At 44.8% G+C, this 21563-nt stretch overlaps 1 protein-coding gene across 1 annotated transcript in view; it reads left to right on the top strand.

Moving 5' to 3' along the window:
- The window catches only part of ANO4 (anoctamin 4), a 417984-nt gene that overhangs the window by 283575 nt on the left and 112846 nt on the right, over window positions 1-21563 (top strand). The window contains exon 10 of the mRNA XM_043882273.1: window positions 6577-6708. Within this exon, the coding sequence (XP_043738208.1) occupies window positions 6577-6708 (132 nt within the window). The remainder of the gene's footprint in view (window positions 1-6576; window positions 6709-21563) is intronic.

Genomic DNA, 21563 nt, shown 5'->3' with positions numbered 1-21563 from the left:
CAGAGGTGACATTCCAAATTGCAGGGCATGTCTGTAACTTGTTATCCTAGTCATACACCAGTAGTAAGATATTGACTTCAATATTCTGAGATCCTCATGCCATCCTAAATATGGATACTTAATTTAGCTTTTAGTTTCATTCTTCCATTTTACTTCATTAATCCACAAGAGCACCCTGGAAACAAACCTACCTCCTTTCAGAATAAGGGACAAGAATTAAAAATTGTGAAGTTTCTGAGCAGGCAGAAAAATAAAGCATCATTTCACAAATATCTTTGTGAAAAGTCACCTGACACCATGAAGCACACGCATATAATCCAGATGTGTATTTTTGGAGTAAGTGCTCTTTTTATGCACATACTTGGTCTATTAAAGGATGCTTTGACACTTACCTTTGAGCAGACTTAGGGATATTGTGCATTACCTATCTAGTCAAGAAAGGAAATTTATCACTGTTCTTCTGCCTTATTTTGTTTTTACTTTCACCAAATAGTATGAATATAGCCTGTAAAAGATACGCTTACGAAGTAATAAATCTGATGACCGTGGGAGACTGGTAGCTGAAGTCTCGTTACTCATTCTTTTTCCTCCACGCCCCCATACACATCCTGACTGACGTTCTCCTTTGCGATGCATGGCAGAGTGAACACGTGTCCCTGCCGTGTTATACACTCCCTGCCTTCACAATCTTATCAGATGAGTATACAGGCAACATGACAGAATGGCTTGGATATTTCCATCCTCATCTTAAAAAATTAATATTCGTAAATGTTCCAAAACCTTTGGACTCTTCTAGAAGATACTTAAGCTCTGCCCCAGTTAGCAGCCTTGTGACCTAAAAGAATGGCATTAGTTTCTCAAGATCCCTAACTCCTATCTGAGGAGAGACTGCTAATATGGGACACTTGGCTCTAAGAAGAGGAAAAAGAAAGGCAAGCCTCTATTGTCTGTTATCCATCCAGGAGGGCTTCATTTTCTGCAACGTAGGCCTGTGAATGGTGCCTCTATTACATTTTTAAAAAGCTCATCTGTTGTGCTCTCTGGGCATATTATCTCTGAAAATGTAATCAAACTGTTCAAAACCTGATGCTATTATTATAGTATTCTGATCTGGGGAAAAGCAGGTGTCTCTGAAGTCACCTGTTTCATTTAATTCAGCCTAATTGAGTTGTCTTTAGTACAAACTCCCTCCTGGGTTGTTAGTGGCTCAAGAAAAAGCCCCTTGTTTTCTGATTCTTCAGGGTGCACCCTCCATATCCAGGTTGGGACTCTGTGTACATCCAGTAATTTATAAAGGCCTGCAGACAGGTTTATCGGTTAGGGGTGAAGTTCTCTGCATGTGGCCTTTTCTGTAATCACCACAGTCTCCCCTTCACCATTGAGGAAGCTGAGGTCAAGGTATTTTAACCAGGACCTTCCCACGGCACAGCCCAGCAAAGGTGGGAGATGTGTGCCCACTAGTTTGTTTTTAGTTAATTAACGTGTGGCTGCACTGGATCTTCATTGCTGCAGACGGGTTTTCTCAAGTTGGCGTGAGCAGCGTGCTCACGGCGGTGGCCTCTCTCCTTGTGGAGCACGGGCTCTCGGTGCCCAGGCTTCAGCAGTCGTGTGTGTGGACGCAGTAGTTGCAGCCCGTGGGCTCTGGAGCATATGTGCCTCATAGTTTGTGCTTGTACTCCCCTGCCAGCTCTCTCCAGCTACCCAGAACCTCACCTGTCATGACCTGGTCCTTGGGGGAGGACCCCAAATCTACCATCAGAACAACTTGCTTAAGAGAGTGACTCACCTTTTGGTCTAGATGCTAACTTGACAAGTCAAGGCCACAAATACTCAGGCGGATGGTCCGTCTTTATTGACTCGCCTGTGTAGTCTGCAAGGGGGCTTTTGCTCAGTAAATGGCAGAGATGAACCAAAGTGACAGTGTATGCAACCAAAGTCAATGCTCCATCGTTAAACCAGCATTTTCTCTTTCTCCTGTCAGAGCAGACTTTATTAAGTAAGCCCTACTCCTCTTTTGAAGAGACAAATGAGACGCTTTCTGGTCAGTTGGTTTCTTGACTTGTCAGCTCTAAGTAAATTTCTGGATCGCTTATTCAAGGATGTTTGTGAGACATGGGAGCACAGACCTCAATAGATAAGGGAAGATCATAGCTCTTGAATGTCTTTTGAGAACTTGGTCAACAAAAGTTCATTGTCATCATCATTTTCTTCATCCTAGAAACCACCACTTAATTGAGCATTTTGTCCACCCAAGGCATTGTGGAAACGCTTACGCATTATCCTTACCAGTTCCCTCTGTAATGGCTGTGTTAGCTCAGAGAGGCTTAGTCCCTTGCCCAGCACGGCACTCACCACTTTTAAGCTGAGCAGTGAGAATGTTAATCCATTTCTTGCTGACTCCAGAGTCATCATTCTGTACAAAAATTTATCCATTATGCTTTGTGAAAAGGAAAGCTCTTTATTAACTCAAGGCTTGTTTGAAATGGTATAGCCAAGATATGACCTCTGAAGTCACCAGCCACATATATTAGAGAACATCTGAGTGATCATTTTAAAGACGAGCATACTAAGGCCCTGAGAGGATAAAAGGTTTGTCCCAGGCCTCTAGCTTGACTCTCAGGCTTTCCAGCCTGGTGGCTTTTGCACTATGTGTCTTTCCTTGGCAAGATGGAAGGGGATCCTCACCGATGTCTGAGTGGCACAGTTTGGGGACAGGAGTGGGTCTGTGGAAGAATGGACGTTAGTCATGCAGCCACAGAGGGACAAACTCTTGTTCCCAGAGCCACTTAGCTGGGAGGTGGGGACAGAGTGTGGAGCCTCAGTCTCAGCCCATGGGAACCTTGCCAGCCGCGGTCTGGGGAAGATGGGATCGAGGCTGTTTGGAGAGGTGTGGTAGTCTCCCATTGCTTTTATGACACATCGCCAGACAGATTTATTATCTCAGTTCTGTGAGTCACAAGTCTGGGTGGGGGGAGGTTTCATCTGGTTCCTCTGCTCGGGGTCTCACAGGCTGAGATCAATGTGTCAGCCAGCCAGCTCTTCTTCGAAGATCCAGGGAAGAATTGGCTTCCAGGCCTATCCAGGCTGCTGGAACAGCTCAGCTCCATGCTGTTGTCGAGCCGGGGTCTCCATTTCTTGGCTGTTAACCAAAGGTCTTGCTCAGCTTCTGGAGGCTTCCTGGCACCCCCCCCCCTGGCTCCTGGCCCCCTTCACCTCCAAAGCCAGCTCTGGCCAGTTGAGTCCTTCTCACACTTTGAATCTCTCTGACCTCCCTTGGGCCTCATCTCTCCTGTCGCCAGCCAGAGAGAGTTCTCTGCTTTTAAAGGGCTTAGTTAGATGTGCCCACCTGAGTAATCCCGTATGCTGTCCATAATTTAAAGCCCAGCTTACATCTGCAAAGTCCCTCTGCTGTGTTGCACTCATATTCACAGGCTCCAGGATTAGGGTGCCGGCATCAATGGGGGCCATTCTGCCCAGCAGAGGAGGCTGCAGACTGCTGATCACTCTTGAGCATTCTGTTCTCTCGTTGTGAGCACACGGCCTGGCCTGGCGTGTGTGATGGGACCAGAGCAGTCCATGCTTTGCCTTCCTGCTTCTGCTCAGGCTGCCTAATGAAGGCTGCTTCACACCCCCAGGGGTTATTTCTAAGCTATCTTTTGAATGCCTTTCCTCTACCATAGTGTTTCAAAAGCCCACTACCTCTCCTTTCCATCACTTTACATTAACCTCTGTGGTCCTCAAAGAGTTATTAATAACCCTGCTCTCTGCTTGGCAGTTTCTCCAAAGCATTTCATGCACATCCTCTTTTATAAGCCTCCTAGCAACTCTGTGAGGTCAGTGAGATGATGATGATGGTGATGATCCCATTTAAAAACTCTGGAAAAATAAGGCTCAGAAAGGTGAGTGATTTTGTGGAAGGTCACACAGCTGATTAGCAGCAGAACCAGGATTTCGGCATCCCAAGGGCAAATCCCAGCTCCTTTCCACCACGCCAAGCAGTCCACCCTCACCTCCTTCTCCCCCCTCCTCATTTTTCACTTTCATACCCTGGTCGTCTCTCCCTCCATCTCATTTCACTTAAATAGTGGTGCCCCGAGCGTGTTGCGGAAAGCTGCCATTTCATTCCCTGAATTTTTACAGCTTTGTTTTTCTCCACACTGAGAGCTGTACCCATCTGGGTTAAATTCATAGTCATTGCACTCAGAGCCCAGATTCCATGAGAATGCGGATTTCGCAAAGTGTAATCCGATTAGTGCTGCAGACTGGAGACGTGTGGGAGGTGAAAGCTCTATTATGGAAAACCTCTGGACCAGGGTCGTCTTTCATGAACAACTTTCAAGGCAATCAGATGAAATAAAGCCAAGAGCCGCAGGGAAGCCCACCAGCTTAACCTAGGAAGTTGCATTTAACGACTAAATCATTGAACTTGGGCAAGTGATAGATGCTCATGATGCATAATTAACTTCGAATTGAAAAGTTGAAGGACAAAACGGTTAAGAGGCAGGCTGGTTGCTCAAATTCTTGCCTTTGCAGAAGAAAGAAAACGTAGTAATAATAGCCATGTTTACTGTGCACTGACACCATTCTGGAGGTTTTATGTACATTTTGATCATTTAATCATCACAATCCTGTGAGTTGCGCATCATTATCATGCCCATTTTACAGATAAGGAAATTGAGGCACGGCAAAGTTAAATAACTTACCCAGGGTCACACTGCTAATATTTAATATTTATCCAGGCTCAGAGCTCATGTTCTCAACCGCTGTGTCATATCGCCTCTCTGAGGCTTACATGTCACTATATTTAAGTGTCTTTAAAAAGATAATGGGGCTTCCTTGGGTCAGGAAGATCCCCTGGGGAGGGGAATGGCTGCCCACTCCAGTATTCTTGCTTAGAGAATTCCATGGACAGAGGAGTCTGACGGGCTACAGTCCATGGGGTCGCATTGAGTCAGACACGACTGAGTGACTAACACTTTCACTGTTACTAAAAAGATGGTGAGGAAAGAAGGTGAGCCTTAGGGGTGAAGTAGATGTAGACTTTTCCCGCTTTCTTGGGTCTTTGGGCCATTCCAATCTATTATTTTATGGCTATGTGAGCCAGGGTAGGATCTTTATTTCTGTATGTGTATATGTGATGGGGACAGGTCCTCTTGGAGATGAGGGTCTTCAAGAAGCTGGAGGATTATTTCCAGTTTGAACTTTCAGAGGCTCTGGAAAAAGGACAGTCACCACCAAGCAGAGAAGGGAGTTGTGGTGAGGCTGGAACAATGCTGAAGATAAAAGGTAGTAAAAGAGGAGTTTACTGTTACTTTTCATTTTGGAGTTGATTTGTTATATAAAAAATAATCCATTTATCTGGGAGTGTCACTGTAAAGGAGAAATTGCCATGTGAATCATTTTAATTGGGGAGAAAAATAAAAGATGCCCAGATTTCATATGTTTTCAGTTAATAGACTTAGAAGGCATTTAAAGGTTTTTCATCCCCAGAGAAATGTGTCTCTTCCATAGCCCTTAAGTGAAGATTCCCGTTATCAACTACTGTGATGGGCATGATCTTTAAAATCAAAAGTTTAGAATCTGCATTTTGGTTCTGACTTTATTCACTGTCTGAGTAACTTGGGCTGGATAATTACCCCACCATAGGTCTCTTTTATGATGTGTAAATGAGAATGGTCCCTCTTCAGTCTGCCTCACAGAGATGCTATTGGTGTGTGCTCTTAGGGGAAAAAAAAGTTCAGTGGTGTAGGTACCTGAGGTGGCATAATCATTTCAAAGTCTGTTGTGGTGTTTGCCTTTCTAGTAGTTGGCTGTGAGTGGGTGAGAATCGGGTCACGTGGAGGCCAGATGTTTTCATCAGAAGTCAGAGGGGATGGGGAGGCCGCCAGGGGGGCAGATCATGGCTTGAAAACTGCTTTGGGGACAGTGTTGGGTTTTTTTGGCTTGGCGTCATTGTGTACTCGGGCCAGAGTGACACATGTGTGTCCTGACGCCCCAGCACCGTGAGAACCATGGGGTCAGCTTGAGAAGAGACATGAAAGTTAAAAAAACAAAAACAAAAGCATGCCGTCTGCTGAGAGGCTGTCCGGGGAAGGCACGAGGGCCAGAAAGCAAACGGTGGCGTTGAGCTCTCTGCGCACAGTCCACGCTGGATGTGCTGTCTCTGCCCCGCCCCCGAAGCCAACTAGAGCTTCAGCTCTTCCCTGACCTTGGATGGGGAGATTGTCCAGGCACACACTGAGTTTCTAGAATCTGCAGGATGGAAGAACTTAAGGTCTTGGCTGCTTTGCTGCAGGGACTGTCCACTTCCTTTCCGGAGCCTTCCGACCGCGTTCTGACTCCTTGGCCATCCACTGGCGTGTGGGTAGACATGTGACTCATGGCAGTGATGTCATGGGCAATCAGAGCACTGGGTCTCGGCTCGCTTCCTTCTGTGTGTCGAGTGGGGGTTTCCTGAGTGCAGTGAGCATGTCGAGTGTGTGGGTCATAATTACGGCTCTGTGGAGACCTCCCTCCTGTGTTTTGGGGCAATGCTGACATGCTGTACCCTTTGGTCTTGCCTTTCATGTACCACAGGATCGATAAACAAATAAGCAGGTTTCGGAGATGGTTACCTAAGAAGCCAATGAGGCTGGACAAGGAGACACTGCCAGACCTGGAGGAGAATGACTGCTACACTGCCCCTTTCAGCCAGCAAAGGATCCATCAGTGAGTGTTGCCTGCGAAAGCCCTTGTCTTACTAAGTTCATGCAGCCATGGTAGATCCCCTCCTGCACGCCTCTGATTCCTTGGTCCTTGGACGGAACAGCCTAGGGCCCGTCTCCCCCAGCAGTCGTGTTGTGCGTTCACATCCCTTTTAGGGTAAGCAGGCTGCTGTAACAATTTCCACGTCTCAGCAGCTCAACACAGTAGAATGCTCGTTCATGTGTGTTGGGTGCGCCACCTTCTGCATGGTGATTCAGAGACGCAGGCTCCTTTTGTCTTGTGGCTCCGCCAAAGCCCAGTGCTCAGAGCCCTCTGCAGGCTCATCTGCCTCGAGCCAGCCCATAGGGAAGCTGGTCTATTCCTTGCCCTGTTGAAACGAGGGGTTGTTGAGTTAAAAAAGAAAAAAAAATCTCAGTTCACCTCTCAACTCCCCTTTCTTCAGCAACTCACCACGTTGCCCCAGAAAAAGTGACATAACCTAGCAGCCGGCTTCTGGACTCATATCCATCAGTCTCTGAGCAGTGATTGGTCACTTTGTACTTGTGTGGTTGGGGGAGGAAGGGGTTAGCTAAGTAATGGAGCCTTTGAAGAATTGCAAAAGTGACAAAGAATTGACTCTGAAGCTTTTGATGTGACAGGAAATCATGGCCAGGGGGCAGGGTCGGTGGTAGGAGAGAAAGCCGTGCCAGAGGCTATAAACAACCAGGCCAAGACAGCCTCTTAAAAGGAGGATAAATCAGGTGAGCCTGGCCTCGCTTTCAGCCGGACTTCAGGAATTCCTGGCACTTCCTGTTTCAGCTATAGCTACAGCCTCCATAAAAATGACTTACCTGAAGGAAAGAAAAAGGGTGACAAGAGTTTTTTTAAAAACTAGGTTGCTGACTTTGGGAAAAATATAAACCAAATAGCATTGCCAAGTTGCAGAGAGTGCAAGGCACATTTCAGCAACAGAAAATCAGTTAAAGTCTTGGATTTCTGGAGGGTGAAGGAGAAAAGAAAAATCAAAGAATAGATGCTCTGCATCAAAATGTATAATGTGTAATGCAAGGGAAGAAATGCCATAAGCCTGTAACTCAGCCAAACCCCAGGTCCCCACAAGTTAGACTGATGCCAAACAAGCCCCGCTATGTGAACATTTAAAAGGGTTATTGAAGAAGACATGAAGCTCACAGCCCAGCCTTGAAATCCTAGTTAAATCCTCCGTGGGAAATAGGAACTGAGCAGGATTTCTTGTTAACCCCGAGATCAGGACCTAGGATGTTTTCTTAAGAGAAAAGGACAGATGAAAGCTGACGTCTCCCCACTCTGCGTTTAAACCCTCGCTGTGTGCTGTTCATCTTGAAGTTTCTTACACAAGCCGGTGTTTGTTTTTAAATCCTTCTGGAGAAGAGTCTGATTTACATGCAGAGGTTCACTTTGCTTCTCACCTGCCTGAGAGGATGCCTAGCAGATTGTAGGAGGGTCTCAAAAGTTTTAGATGGATGCATGGGTAGATGAAAGAATCCGTGAAATGTACGGTGTGCACCTGGGGGTTGTTTTACTTCAGAGGAACACAGGTAAATGAAAGAGAAGGTTTCCCACTACTTGTCTTCACGCTGGTTATGTTGTGTAATATTCTGGCTTTAGAACAAAGTTTCTCAACAGAGTTATCAATCAGAAGTGCCTGGTCGCCCATCAGGATCCCTCGGAACTAGAACTGAGAATTACACCTTTATGGATATTTTAAACTATATAATAAATGAGGACTAATAGCCTGTGGGATAGTGGTATTCAGCCATCTCTCACATATATTTGAGAAGCTTTTTTTGACATGTTTGGGTATTTATTCACTGAATAATTGTTTCATTCAACAGTTGCTAATTGGATGCCTACTTCTAGCCAGTCACAGGGCATATATCAACAAAATATAGTAAATAATACAGAACCTTGACCCCACCTAGTAAATAGAGTAGACCATTTTACCTAATTTTAAATTTTACTGGAGTGTAGTTGATTTACAATGTTGCGTCAGTTTCAGGTGTATAACATAGTGGTTCAGTTATGCATATGCATATATTCCTTCTTTTTCAGATTCTTCTCCCAGATAGGTTATTATAGAATATTGAGTAGAGTTCCCCGTGCTATACAATAGGTTCTTTTTGGTCACCTATTTTATATATAGCAGTGATGTGTGTTAACCCCAGACTCCTAGTTTATTCTTCCCCATCATGTTTCCCCGTTTGGTGACCATAAGTTTGTTTTCAAAATGTTTGTGTGTCTGTTTCTGTTCTGTAAGTAAGTTTATTTATATCATTTTAAAAATTAGATTCCATATATGAGTGATGTTATATGGTACTTGTCTTTCTCTGACTGACTTACTTCACTTAGTATGGTAATTTTAAAGTTCATCAGCATTGCTGCAAATGGCATTATTTTGTTCTTTTTTTGGCTGAGTAATATTCCATTGTAACTATGTACCACGTCTTCTTTATCCATTCCTCTGAGAGCAGGCCACTTTAAATCACTATAAAAGTATGTTGAAGGTGACTTACAAGAGGGCTTGCTCCATCCTCCAGATTTGGAGGGAGATTGGTTAAAGATAAGGGTGGGTCATGAGAAGAAAATGTTTGAGATGAGCCTTGACGGATAACACTTGTCCATGTAGGTAAGGGCAAAGCATATCCTAAAAAGAGGGGGTAACATATGTTTAAAACTACAAAGGCATGAATCAGAACAGGGTGTTTGAAAAAACCACAGGTGGTTTTCTGTTTTGGGGCATAGGGTATGAGAAAACCTGGCATCATTGTTTGAAAAAAAGAGTGATCGGTGGAAGATGAGCTTCCAACGTAGGAGACCAAGGAGGAAAAAGCAGAGGGACAGTTGGAACAAAGAAAACCTCAGAACCAGACCTCAGTGGGACTGGGAAGATAGTTGAGGCAGTTCTCTGTGCTGTTGGGAGAGGAAAAACTCAACAAGTGTCTTGAATGTTATGGGCAGTGGGGATTTCTTTCTCTCTGAAAATTAACATGCCACATGGACAACATCCTTTAATGAATGTATATAAGTAAGATTTGAAGAACACAGGCTGTCCAGTTGGAAATAGTGGTTTGGTGCAATTAGAAAAAGATTTCCCTAAGGATGGTTCAAGAGTGATTTTAATGGGTTTGAAGTGATCAGAAGTGCTGGCTAATGAGCTCTGGGAGTTACAACATGATCCCTGGTTTTCCAAATGCTGTCCAAAATCTCATGTGGTTTCTTTGCAGAATATTTGATATTATGTTAGTCCAGGAATTTAAAAAAGGATAATAGAAATATAAGGGTATGTGTGTATGTGTGAATGTGAGTGTACATGAATGTAGGAGAAGAGACAATGGGATGTTTAATAAATAATGACCAAAGTAGAAGAGAGCCTTAAAAATACTCTGCTCTCAGGATGAAACCCGGAATCCTAGGTTGGCCCACTAGTCCCTGCTTCCATTCCCCTGTTGTATGCTTTGGCCACACTGAACTGCTTTGACCTCAGTATCTCTCTGTGCCCTCCTTGATTCCATTCTCTTCCCTCACCTGGAATATCCTTTCCCCGAGGCTCCCTTCTTGGCACATTGTATCAGAGACGTTTCCTCCAGAGAATCTTCCATAATTTCCAACCCCCAACCCTGAGTCTTGGTGAAGTACACTCTTCTGTGTCTTGGTAATAATATTTTTGCTATCATAATTCTTAATAGTATCCATTTTCATTGCTTTCTCCTAGACCATAAGCTCCTCTAAAGACTGTGTCTGTATCACCATTTTTGAGTCCCAGAGTCGGTACTTTATAATGATTTGTTAAATGAGAAAATAGATGAATAGATAGAAATGAAAATAGGAGAATCATATTTTGAGCAAAGAATAAAGATGATGTGAGGTTAGCTCACTGCATACTCATCTCCAACCAAACATGACATTTTCTCCTCTAAAGTGGTCCCTGTCCATTGTCACCTGTCCAGTAAGTGGCATAATATTTGTCCAATTGCTGAAACCAAGGTATGGAATCTACTCTAGACACCTCCCTCACCTCCACTTCCCACATCTAAGATAACTCCAAAGGCTAATGAGTTTTTATCCTAAGTGTCTCTTTAATCCAGTCATCTCTGCCACCACAATCTCACCTCTGTAACCCAGAAAGAATAGGTCCCCTGGCTCCACCCTTGCCTACCTCCATTCCATTTTCTTTAAAAGCATACAAAATGAGGTTTTTTTAAAATGCTTATCTAATCATGTTACTTCACCCTGTTTAGAAAAAAATATGAAAATTATTGAGGATGACCTACAAGGCCTTGAATGGCCTGGCCATGCAGCCAACTTCTCTCCAGCCTTATCTGCCTTGACTGCCTTCCTCCCCTCACTTCTTACAATCTAGACATATATAGCTTCTCTCAGTTCTTTGGATATAATTGACCTCAGGACATTTGCATATGCTGTTTCCTCTCCTTGAATTCCTTTCTCATTCCTTCCCCCTTCCCCAAGTTTATTCTTATTCATCCTTCAAACTCAGCTCTGAAGCCTCCTTCCAGGAAAACCCTCCTTCCATCCTTCCAAAGACCATTTCTCTTTGCTTTGTACTCTTTTAGCAGTGTGCTTCCCATGTAACGTTTTTCATATTTGAGATTTTATAATTTGGGTATTATATGGTTAATTCCTAACTCTTGAGGCAAGCTTTGAACTCTATGGAGGCTTAGGCTATGTCTGTTTCTGCTCATAATTCTCTCTCCAATATTTAACACAGCACCTAGCATATGACAGGTACTTAAATGAATAAAATGAGGATAAAAGTAGTAAGGATAACATCAGTTCAGTTCAGTCGAATAAATCTAATCTTAAATTTTTGTACTTTGAACTACATTATACAAAAGAATTGAAAAGAATTTATTAAAAACCAAATAGTCTAGCTTTCTAAATTAACATATAATGCCATTAGTCATTTTATATGGTGTCACTGACAGTGGGCCCTCAGATGGGAAAACTCTTATTAGATGCCAGATACTATTTTAAAAACTTTAATCCTCATGGGAGAGATGGTATTATCATCACCACTTTGCAGATGAGGAAATCGAGGCACAGAGAGGTTAAGAAACCTGCAGGAGGTGACCCTAGCCCACCTACCTGATCAAGCCCCAAGCATCAGTGGTTTAATGCTGTAGAAGTCTGTCTGTCTGTCTGTTCTTCATACCATGGTCTACTGCAGGTCACCACAGGGAGGGAGGGGCATTGTCTCTGCTCCAGACAGTCATTCAGGTACCCAGGCTCTTTCTGTCTAGTGACTCTGCCTCTAGATCCTTTGCATCTGGTTTATGGAAGGGAAAAAGAGATGAATGATTTTGAAGGAAGTTTTAATGAGCCAGTTTTAGAAGTGGTGGACAGCACTTTGGCCCACATTTCATGCACCAGAATTTGTCGTGTAGTTACCCCTAACTTGAGGAGTGCTAATGTAACTACTTTTGTGCCCAGGAGGAAAAGGAAAATTAGTTTGCCAAACAACTGGACCGTGGTGAAGTAGGAATTCAGATTCGCACAGAGAGGTATCAGACCCCATGCTCTTAAACATCATGCTCTATTGCAGGGTCTCTCAACCTCGGCACTGCTGACATTTTCGACTGAGTAAATCTTGTTGTGGGGGACCGCCCTGTGCATTGTAGGACGGTTAATAGCACCATGACTTCTATCCATTAGATGCAAATAGCAGTGTCCTGCCTCCCTACCCTTCCTTAGTTGCTAAAATCAAAATGTCTCCAGACATTGCCAAATTTCCCCTAGTGGTGGTTGGTATGGTGGATGCAAAATCGCACCTACACTCTCCTTAAGAACTCTCTCTCTACTATTTTTTATCATGTGACAGCCCTCAGGCAGGCCCACCAACTCTCTGAGATAAATTAAACTCTGGTCAAATCAGATGACTGTGACAGACAAGTCCATTCAGGAATTAATTTATTCCTCTTCTTCTTCTTGCCTGTGAGTATTGGCCTGTTTCAGTAGCTCTGTCCTTCATTCTTAAAATGGCATCAGCAGTAATACCCTTGAGTAATACCCTTGAGTATTGACTTTCTAAGGTCAATACTCATAATAAAGGTTTTCTACTGGGAAACAGAGAAGAGGAAATTAGGAAAAGAGTCATGTCACTTTTTATAATGTATATATAGTATACTCTTTCAAGAAAGAGATCAATTCTGAATTGCCTTTCAGAAAAATGTTTGTGTTAGATACAGAGAAAAATATTCCTCCCTGAATTTTAAAATTTCTATCATTACCTTGATTTTATTTTGATGAAAAGCCATAAAAAGTGAGGTAAAATTAAACATTGATCACTTCCAAATGGAAGCATCTGAAGCATATGTTTGTTGTGTGTGCATGTGTTTAAACAAATGTTCCTTCATTCACATGTTCCATGCCAATTGTTGTTCTGGACACTTGGGAATCAACAATGAATAAACAGGCAAAAATTCCTGCCTTCCTGGAGCTTCCATTTTAGCTGTAGGTCACCAACACTAAATTATAAATCACTGGTTCTCAATCAAGGGAGTGACTTGGCAATGTCTGGAAACATTTTTGGTTGTCTAAACTTAGGGTGGGGAGTGCCACTGGTACGTAAGGGGATGGAGGGCAAGGATACTGCTCAGCATCCTTCACAGAAGCCCCAACAAAGAATTATCTAGCTCTGAAGGCCAGTGGCCACAGGACTGGAAAAGGTCACTTTTCATTCCAATCCCAGAGACAAGGCAATGCCAAAGAATGCTCAAACTACCACATGATTACACTCATCTCAAATGCTAGCAAAGTAATGCTCAAAATTCTCCAAGCCAGGCTTCAGCAATATGTGAACCATGAATTTCCAGATGTTCAAGCTGGATTTAGAAAAGGCAGAGGAACCAGAGATCAAATTGCAAACATCCGTTGGATCATCAAAAAAGCAAGAGAATTCCAGTAAAACATCTACTTCTGCTTTATTGACTATGCCAAAGCCATTGACTGTGTGGATCACAACAAACTGTGGAAAAGTCTTCAAGAGATCAGAATACCAGACCACCTGACGCGCCTCTGAGAAATCTGTATGCAGGTCAAGAAGCAACAGTTAGAACTGGGCATGGAACAACAGACTGTTTCCAAATCGGGAAAGGAGTACGTCAAGGCTGTATATTGTCACTCTGCTTGTTTAACTTATATGCAGAGTGCATCTTGAGAAATGCTGGGCTGGATGAAGCACAAGCTGGGTTCAAGATTGCTGGGAGAAATATCAATAACCTCAGATATGCAGACGACACCACCCTTATGGCAGAAAGCGAAGAAGAACTAAAGCACCTTTGATGAAAGTGAAAGGGGAGAGTGAAAAAGTTGGCTTAAAGCTCAACACTCAGAAAACTAAGATCATGGCATCCGGTCCCATCACTTCATGGCAAATAGATGAGGGAAACAATGGAAACAGTGACAGGTGTTATTTTTTGGGTTCCAAAATCACTGCAGATGGTGACTGCAACCATGAAATTAAAAGACGCTTGCTCCTTGGAAGAAAAGTTATGACTGACAATAGACAGCATATTAAAAGGCAGAGACATTACTTTGCCAACAAAGGTATGTCTAGTCAAAGCTCTGGTTTTTCCAGTAGTCATATATGGATGTGAGAGTTGGACCATAAAGAAAGCTGAACACTGGAGAATTGATGCTTTTGAACTGTGGTGTTGGAGAAGACTCTAGAGAGTCCCTTGGACTGCAAGGAGATCTAACCAGTCCATCCTAAATGAATTCAGGCCTGAATGTTCATTATAGGGACTGATGCTGAAGCTGAAACTCCAATCCTTTGGCCACCTTATGTGAAGAACTGACTCCTTGGAAAGACCCTGAGACTGGGAAAGATTGAAGACAGGAGGAGAAGGGGATGACAGAGGATGAGATGGTTGGATGGCATCACCAACTCAATAGACATGAGTTTGAGTAGGCTCTGGGAGTTGATGATGGACAAGGAAGCCTGGTGTGCTGCAGCCCATGGGGTCGCAAAGAGTCAGACATGACTGAGCGACTGAACTGAGCTGACTGAACTGAAGGCCAGTAGTGATGATGTAACTGAAGGCCAGTAGTGATGATGTAACTGAAGGCCAGCAGTGATGATGTAACTGAAGGCCAGCAGTGATGTTGTAACTGAAGGCCAGTAGTGATGATGTAACGGAAGGCCAGTAGTGATAATGTAAGAGTTTTTGGAGTGTAGTCGATTTGCAATGTTGTGTTGGTTTCACGTGTATAGCATGGTGACTCAGTCATACGTGTACTTGGAATGGAATTTCTCCACATGCCTTTCTCTCCCTGCTAGACCGAACCTTTGAGGGAAGGAGCTGTGTGCCTAGCCGCCGGTGGCACCGGAATGATCACAGCACCCAAGAGAACAGGACCTACAAGAATCAGCAGAACTGGCGTTCTTGCCACTGCAGCAGGACAGAGCTCAGGCTCTAGAGTCAAGTTCGTTCATCTGCCAGACCCAGGGCACCCAGAGGAAGGGCTGAAAAACACAGTGAAATGGTCAATGATGGCCTCCGTGCTCACCTTCAAAATACCCCTGGCTTACTGATTCGTTTTTTTGTCTCAGTTCTGCTAACTGATTGATCATCTTTCCTTCCCTAAATTCTGTTATGAGGACTAATGCCTGACCCCAAGATATTTAACTCATGCCTCAGACATCTTAATCTCATGTGCCATGTCCATATACGAAATGGACAGTATAAAAAGATCATTTGACATGAAGTTGGCTTACATACCTTTCTTTTCCTTCTAGACTTGGAGCTAGGCAGCAGTGTAAACATCTCAGGCAGCAGTCCCCAACCTTTTTGGTGCCAGGAACCAGTTTCAAGGGAGATATTTTTCCACAGACTGGAAGGAGGATGGATGGTTTTGAGATGATTCAAGCATAGTACATTTATTGTGCTCTCAATTTCTGTTATTATTATTACATCAGCTGCACCTCAGCTCATCAGGCACCAGATCCCAATGGCGGTGTGGCATGTCCTCAGCGATGTCTTTAGAGCAAACGCCTCCTAAAGGCTTCTCTGGGGGCTCTTTCTGGTGGGCCACTCAGTGGCCTCCTGCAGAATTAATCGCTCATGGCCATAACCTTCTGCAGGAGTTTAGGTGTATCTTCAGCAGAAAACTGCAGTCTACCCTAAACTAACCTCCTTGTACATCTTTGATGTTTGAACGACGGTTTACAAAAATGAAAGTTGGAAACTGATTAACAAGCAAATAGCCTCACCTTCCATTTGAATATATATTCATGTTTGAGGAGCAATAAAAGCAAACCTTTGGGTATGCATGTTTAAAAGCCAATGCATGATGCCATTTGTTCATTTTATGTGACGTCGCCAGAAGGGGTTCCACAGGCTGCTTATCAGCCATGATTGTGTGAACACCTGAATGTCTGTCCCACAGAGGACTCTCCTTCACTAGCCAGCTGAGGGTCCCGAGGCTGTCAACATTGTTGTTGTATAGTCTGTAAGTTGTGTTTGCCTCTTTGTGACCCCATGAACTGTAGCTTGCCAGGCTCCTCTGTCCATGGTATTTTCCAGGCAGGAATACTGGAGTCGGTTGCCATTTCCTTCTCCAAGGGGGTTAGCTTTAGGGGCAGTCATTTTATTGAAGCATTGTAGTTCAGAAGACTCCTCTCAAACTCAATTTCAGACAAGGTAATTCAGCACAACAGTAGGGAGTTTATTGAAGGATTAATGACAGCTGCTATGTATATGATGCTTACTAGGTTCCCTGATAGCTCAGTTGGTAAAGAATCTGCCTACAATGCAGGAGACCCTGGTTCAATTCCTGGGTTGGGAGATCCACTGGAGAAGGGATAGGCTACCCACTTCAGTGTTCTTGAGCTTCTCTTGTGGCTCAGCTGGTAAAGAATCTACCTGCAATGCAGGAGACCTAGGTTTGTCCCTGGGTTGGGAAGATCCCCTGGAGAAGGGAAAGGCTACCCACTTCATTATTCTGGCCTAGAGAAGTCCATGGACTGTATAGTCCATGGGGTCACAAAGAGTCGGACACGACTGAGCGACTTTCACTTTCGCTCTACGAGGTTCCAAGTGCTGCCCCCTAGCTCAGAGAGTGAAGCATTTGCCTGCAGTGCAGGAGACCTCGGTTTGATCCCTGTGTCAGGATCATTTCCAGAAGGAGGGAATGGCAACCCACTCCAGTAATCTTGCCTGGAAAATCCCATGGACAGAGGAGCCCGGGAGGTTATGGTCCATAGGGTTGCAGAGTCGGACGTGATGGAAGCGACTTAGCCACCTGTCTATGGTAATTTGTTATAGCAGCCTGAACTAAGCCAGGTAACATTACCATTTTGCATTTATTTATCAATAACATGTGCATATTTTCTAAAGCCTCTCAGCTTAGCTGTCTAAAGATACTGATTTTTCTAGCATGTACTTTTAACTGTATTTTCTTTTCAGTGTTTGGAGTTTTTGTGTTGTTTTCATTGATCTGAAATCTTGAGAGTCCTTTAGGCACAGAGAGGCTGAGATTGATTTCTGTAGGATTAATGTTCTTTTAGTGCCCCCATGACTTTGAGCCATCTCGAAACACTCACTGTATCACACACACTTATTCTGCATTAGAATCCTCAGTATGCAGCTTGTTGGTATTGATCCACAGAGTCAGGGGAAGCAGATCTCTTTCCTAGAAAGTTTTAAACTGAGATGAAAGTGCAGCAAGCTGCGTAGCCTGAGATGTATGTTTCTTAAAGATGATGTAGCTCCTTTTAGGGAGCACATAACAGTGACTTCAGTTGAAGGCACAGAGAGGTCACCGAATCATGTGGGGAAAGTGTCCTTTTGTGTGTTTGGAGATCCGCTGGTTCGTCAGCCGTGTTCTCTTAGTGTTTGTGTGACTGACTTTGAATAAGTCTCTTAGAATTCTTTTATTGCCATCTATCCATCTTTGAATAAACAGTTCTTTAACATTTATTAGCTTATTAATTTAATAAGTGCTTTTGTATTCTGTACAAGCACTGTGCTATAGTAGAACAATAGTTATGTTACTGTATGTTCATATGTATATTTATGTTGTTTGGTAGCTAAGTCGTGTACAACTCTTTGCAACACCATTGACTGTAGCCCACCAGGCTCCTCTGTCCATGGGATTTCCCAGGCAAGAACACTGGAGTGGTTGCCATTTCCTTCCCTGGGGATCTTCCCAACCCAGAGATGGAAGTCTCATCTCCTGCACTGCAGGCATATTCTTTACCACTGAGCCATTTCAGGGGCGCCCCATGTATATTTGTATATATGTATCTATTTAGTTAAAATATTAACTTGAGCGTGTTAAATTTGGTAGGAAAGAGGCTGTTAGACTCATCAAAGTGGTAAGAGGCAACTTAGAACACCTAAAGGAAAAGGGAAGATTTGCCAAATTTAAATAGCGTAGAATAAGGAAACAGTAACTTCAGTAGGCGGTAAAGGGCCCAGCCTCGTACCTGGGGTGGAATGTGTATGATGCAGTGACATGTGCATGATGTCACGTGGAATCACAGCGGTCAGAGGAGGAGGAGAACGTTGGGCCTTTAGGCACCCAGTGCCGGGCTCTGTGCCGCACGTTCTTTATTCATTATGTCCTTTGACTTCTGCAGCAACACTGCAACATAATTTTATTATCCTCCGTTTATGGAGATGTGGAACCCAGACTCAGAGAATTAGATAGCTTACCCAGGGCCACATAGGAACAAGTGGGTTTCGGGGTAACTCCTGCCCCTTCCATGATACCCCAGCTAATGTTTAAGTGCTCACTAAATACCAGACTCCCCATGAGACTGGTGTATCGTATGACAGTGTCAAGCAGTGGGTGTGGATGGCGCCCAGGCTGGGGATGGGGTGTCCACATGTGTTGAGTCTGAGCCCCACACTAGCGTGAGATGGAGCTGTGCCTGGGAAGAGAAGAGGTCAGGCTGCGGGGAAGTGGAGCGACTTCACAGCCAACAGTGAGGATCCTGTGAACTTGGACTTCGAGGTCTTTATACAGCCACTGAGGGCATGGACCAGAGAGGGTGACCAGTTGTCTGAGTTACACAGTGGGCAGGAGCTGGAAACCATCTTTCCCAAAGAGTTGGATTCCTCAAGCTCAGCCTTACCTGCCCTGCTGGCTCTCATTTATCTTCATTAGAGTTTGGGGACGAAAGACAATAGATTCATCTCTTTTAAATCACTCATCTTGAATCTAAGCAAAGGGCAAGCCCTGCCAGTAACAACTGTAAGGCCTGGGGCAAGAGTCCAAATGAAGCCTGTGGACCTTGTGTCTCAATAATTAAAAGTAATACATCATGTTAACAATTAAGTAAAACACAGTCTTTCCTTCTCCCTCGAGAAACACAGCTGCATAAAGACCTTGAAGTCCAAGTTCACGGGATCCTCACTGTTGGCTGTGGAGGAAAAGTCCCTCCACTTCCCCATAGCCTGACTTGTTCTCTTCCCACCCACAGCTCCAGCTCACACTGGGGGTAGCGGGGAGCTCAGATTCACACATGTAGACACCCCATCGCCTAGCCCAGGCGCCATCCACACCCCTGCTTGGCACTGTCAGTAACAGAGGCATCTGCGGGTGGATGGGCCTGAGTAGAGGCCCCTAAAGACCTGGAAGTGGCCTCGGCACTTTTTGGGTGGGTTCTGGTGGGCTCACACCCTTGGCCTTGCTGACAGCTCACCCCACCATGAGGAGCAGTCAGCTGGGGGAGGCCTGTTGATGTGGGGTCCTGAGGGGTCCTGAGCCTGGGCAGGGCACTTCTAACCTCTGAGAGTGGTACTAAGAAGGGGACAGAGCTAAACCTGCAGCCTTGGTGAAGAGTGCTTAAGTAACCACTCATTCAGGACCATGTCTTAGCAGTGTCTTTGTCCCCAGTTCTCATTTCCTGCTTTCCTCACAGCACCCACGCCGTCAGTTTTGTGTTTCCCACGGCTAACTAAGGCTACCACCGCTACACGATGGCCATCTTCCTCACTGTCCACCATCATCGCCAAAGCCTTTTGGTCCTAGTTCTTCCTTGCTGACCTCACTGCCACTGCCTTCACTGAATTGGCCTCTAACTCCTGCACGAACAATTCTCAGTCTCCTGGCTCACTCCGTCTCTCCCTACCCCCCAGTCTGTTCACCACACTCATGTCACAGGTCATCCGCTGGGCTCCCATCACCAGCCCATCCAGCGCTTGTGAATAATCCCCTTCCTCCAGGAATCCGCAGCCCACAGGTTGGCTGGCAGAGCTTATGATGGATTTCCTCCTGTCCTCAGCTGCTTAGCCGGGCACACTCAGCAGTGAATTCCATGCTCTGCCCCATGTGGCAGCATCTCTTCCTCGCTTAGCAGCTTTCAAAGGTTCCCTGTGTCCTTTGGGATCAAGTTCAGACTTCTTGGCGTGGCACATAGAGCAGCTTCTCCCTCCTTTACCCCAGTCTCCTGGGCCGGGCAGACTGGATGATCCTACACCATGCCAGCTGCTTGTTGTTCAGTCGCTAAGTCGTGTCTGACCCTTTGCAACCCCACAGACTGTAGCCCGGCAGGCTCCTCTGTCCTCCACCGTCTCCTGGAGTGTGCTCAGATTCATTTCCATTGAGTCGGTGATGCTATCTAGCCATCTCATTCTCTGCTGCCCGCTTCTCCTTTTGCCTTCAGTCTTTCCCAGCATCAGGGTCTTTTCCAATGAGTTGGCCCTTCCCATCAGGTAAGTAAAGTATTGGAGCTTCAGCTTCAGCTATCAGTCCTTCCAGTGAATATTCAGGGTTGATTTCCTTTAGGATTGACTGGTTTGATCTCCTTGTAGTCTAAGAGACTCTGAAGAGTCTTCTCCAGCACCACAATTTGAAAACATCAGTTCTTCAGTGCTCAGCCTTCTTTATAGTCCAGCTCTCACATCCATACATGACTACTGGAAAAACCATAGCTTTGACTATATGGACCTTTGTTGGCCAAGTGATGTCTCTGCTTTTTAATATACTAGATTTGTCATAGCTTGCCTTCCAAGGAGCAAGCTGGGCAGCAGGGGTACCTTAAGGCCCCGTGACTAGTGCTCCCTCTTGCTGAGCAAGGCTATCATTCCTCTCACCCTGGTGGAAACCTGTTCTTCCCCTGGTGCTGGTCCTGATGCCCCTGTCTTTATAAGGCCTCTTAGGTTTCATGCAGATGGCATCCAACTTCTGGGTCAATTAGCCTTTGTAAATGCTTTGATCATGGCATTGATTGTACACATGTATTTGTTTTCACCCATGTCTGTGTGTTGCACAAAGCTCAGCGCAGCAGCCAGAAGTTGTTAGAGGGGAGTTCCAATCTTTGCTCGAGTTTCTCAGAGGACACGAAGACAAGCTGAGTACATAGTCCTCAGCAAGTTCTCATCACCCTCCTCCCTTCACACCCTCCTGTGCTCAGGTGTCGTGTTTCTTCTCCCCCGGCAGGTGCACTCCTCCTTCACCCCGGCCTGCACAGCCTCTCTTTCCTTCTCTTTCATTGTTCCTCTCTGCCAGCCTCACTGATCTCTGTCATCACTTTCGTGAGGACTCACAGAGCTTTTCTGCCAGGAAAAAAAGATCCATCCTTTTCATGAGAGGGTAAATCAGGCCATAAATGACAGGGTTGTTTTTGTTGGGTTAGAGATTGTGCCAGTTGGATTTGCTAGGTTCTGCGGCAGGAACAAGCCACCCTCACATCTCAGTAGCTGGCTTATTTCTTGCTCATGTAACACATTAGCTGTGGGTTGGCTGAGGCTCTGCTTCTCATGTCTGCTTTCTTACGAGATCTAGCCTAATGAAGCAGCTTGTGCCTAAGGCATGCATTCTTTCTTTTTTTAATTGAAATATAGTTGATTTATAATGTTGTGTTTATTTCTGCT

The sequence above is a fragment of the Cervus elaphus genome, chromosome 22, assembly GCF_910594005.1.
Source record: "Cervus elaphus chromosome 22, mCerEla1.1, whole genome shotgun sequence".
NCBI lineage: Eukaryota > Metazoa > Chordata > Mammalia > Artiodactyla > Cervidae > Cervus > Cervus elaphus.
Note: the sequence above shows the minus strand (reverse complement) of the source record. Positions and strands in the feature narration are given on the sequence as shown.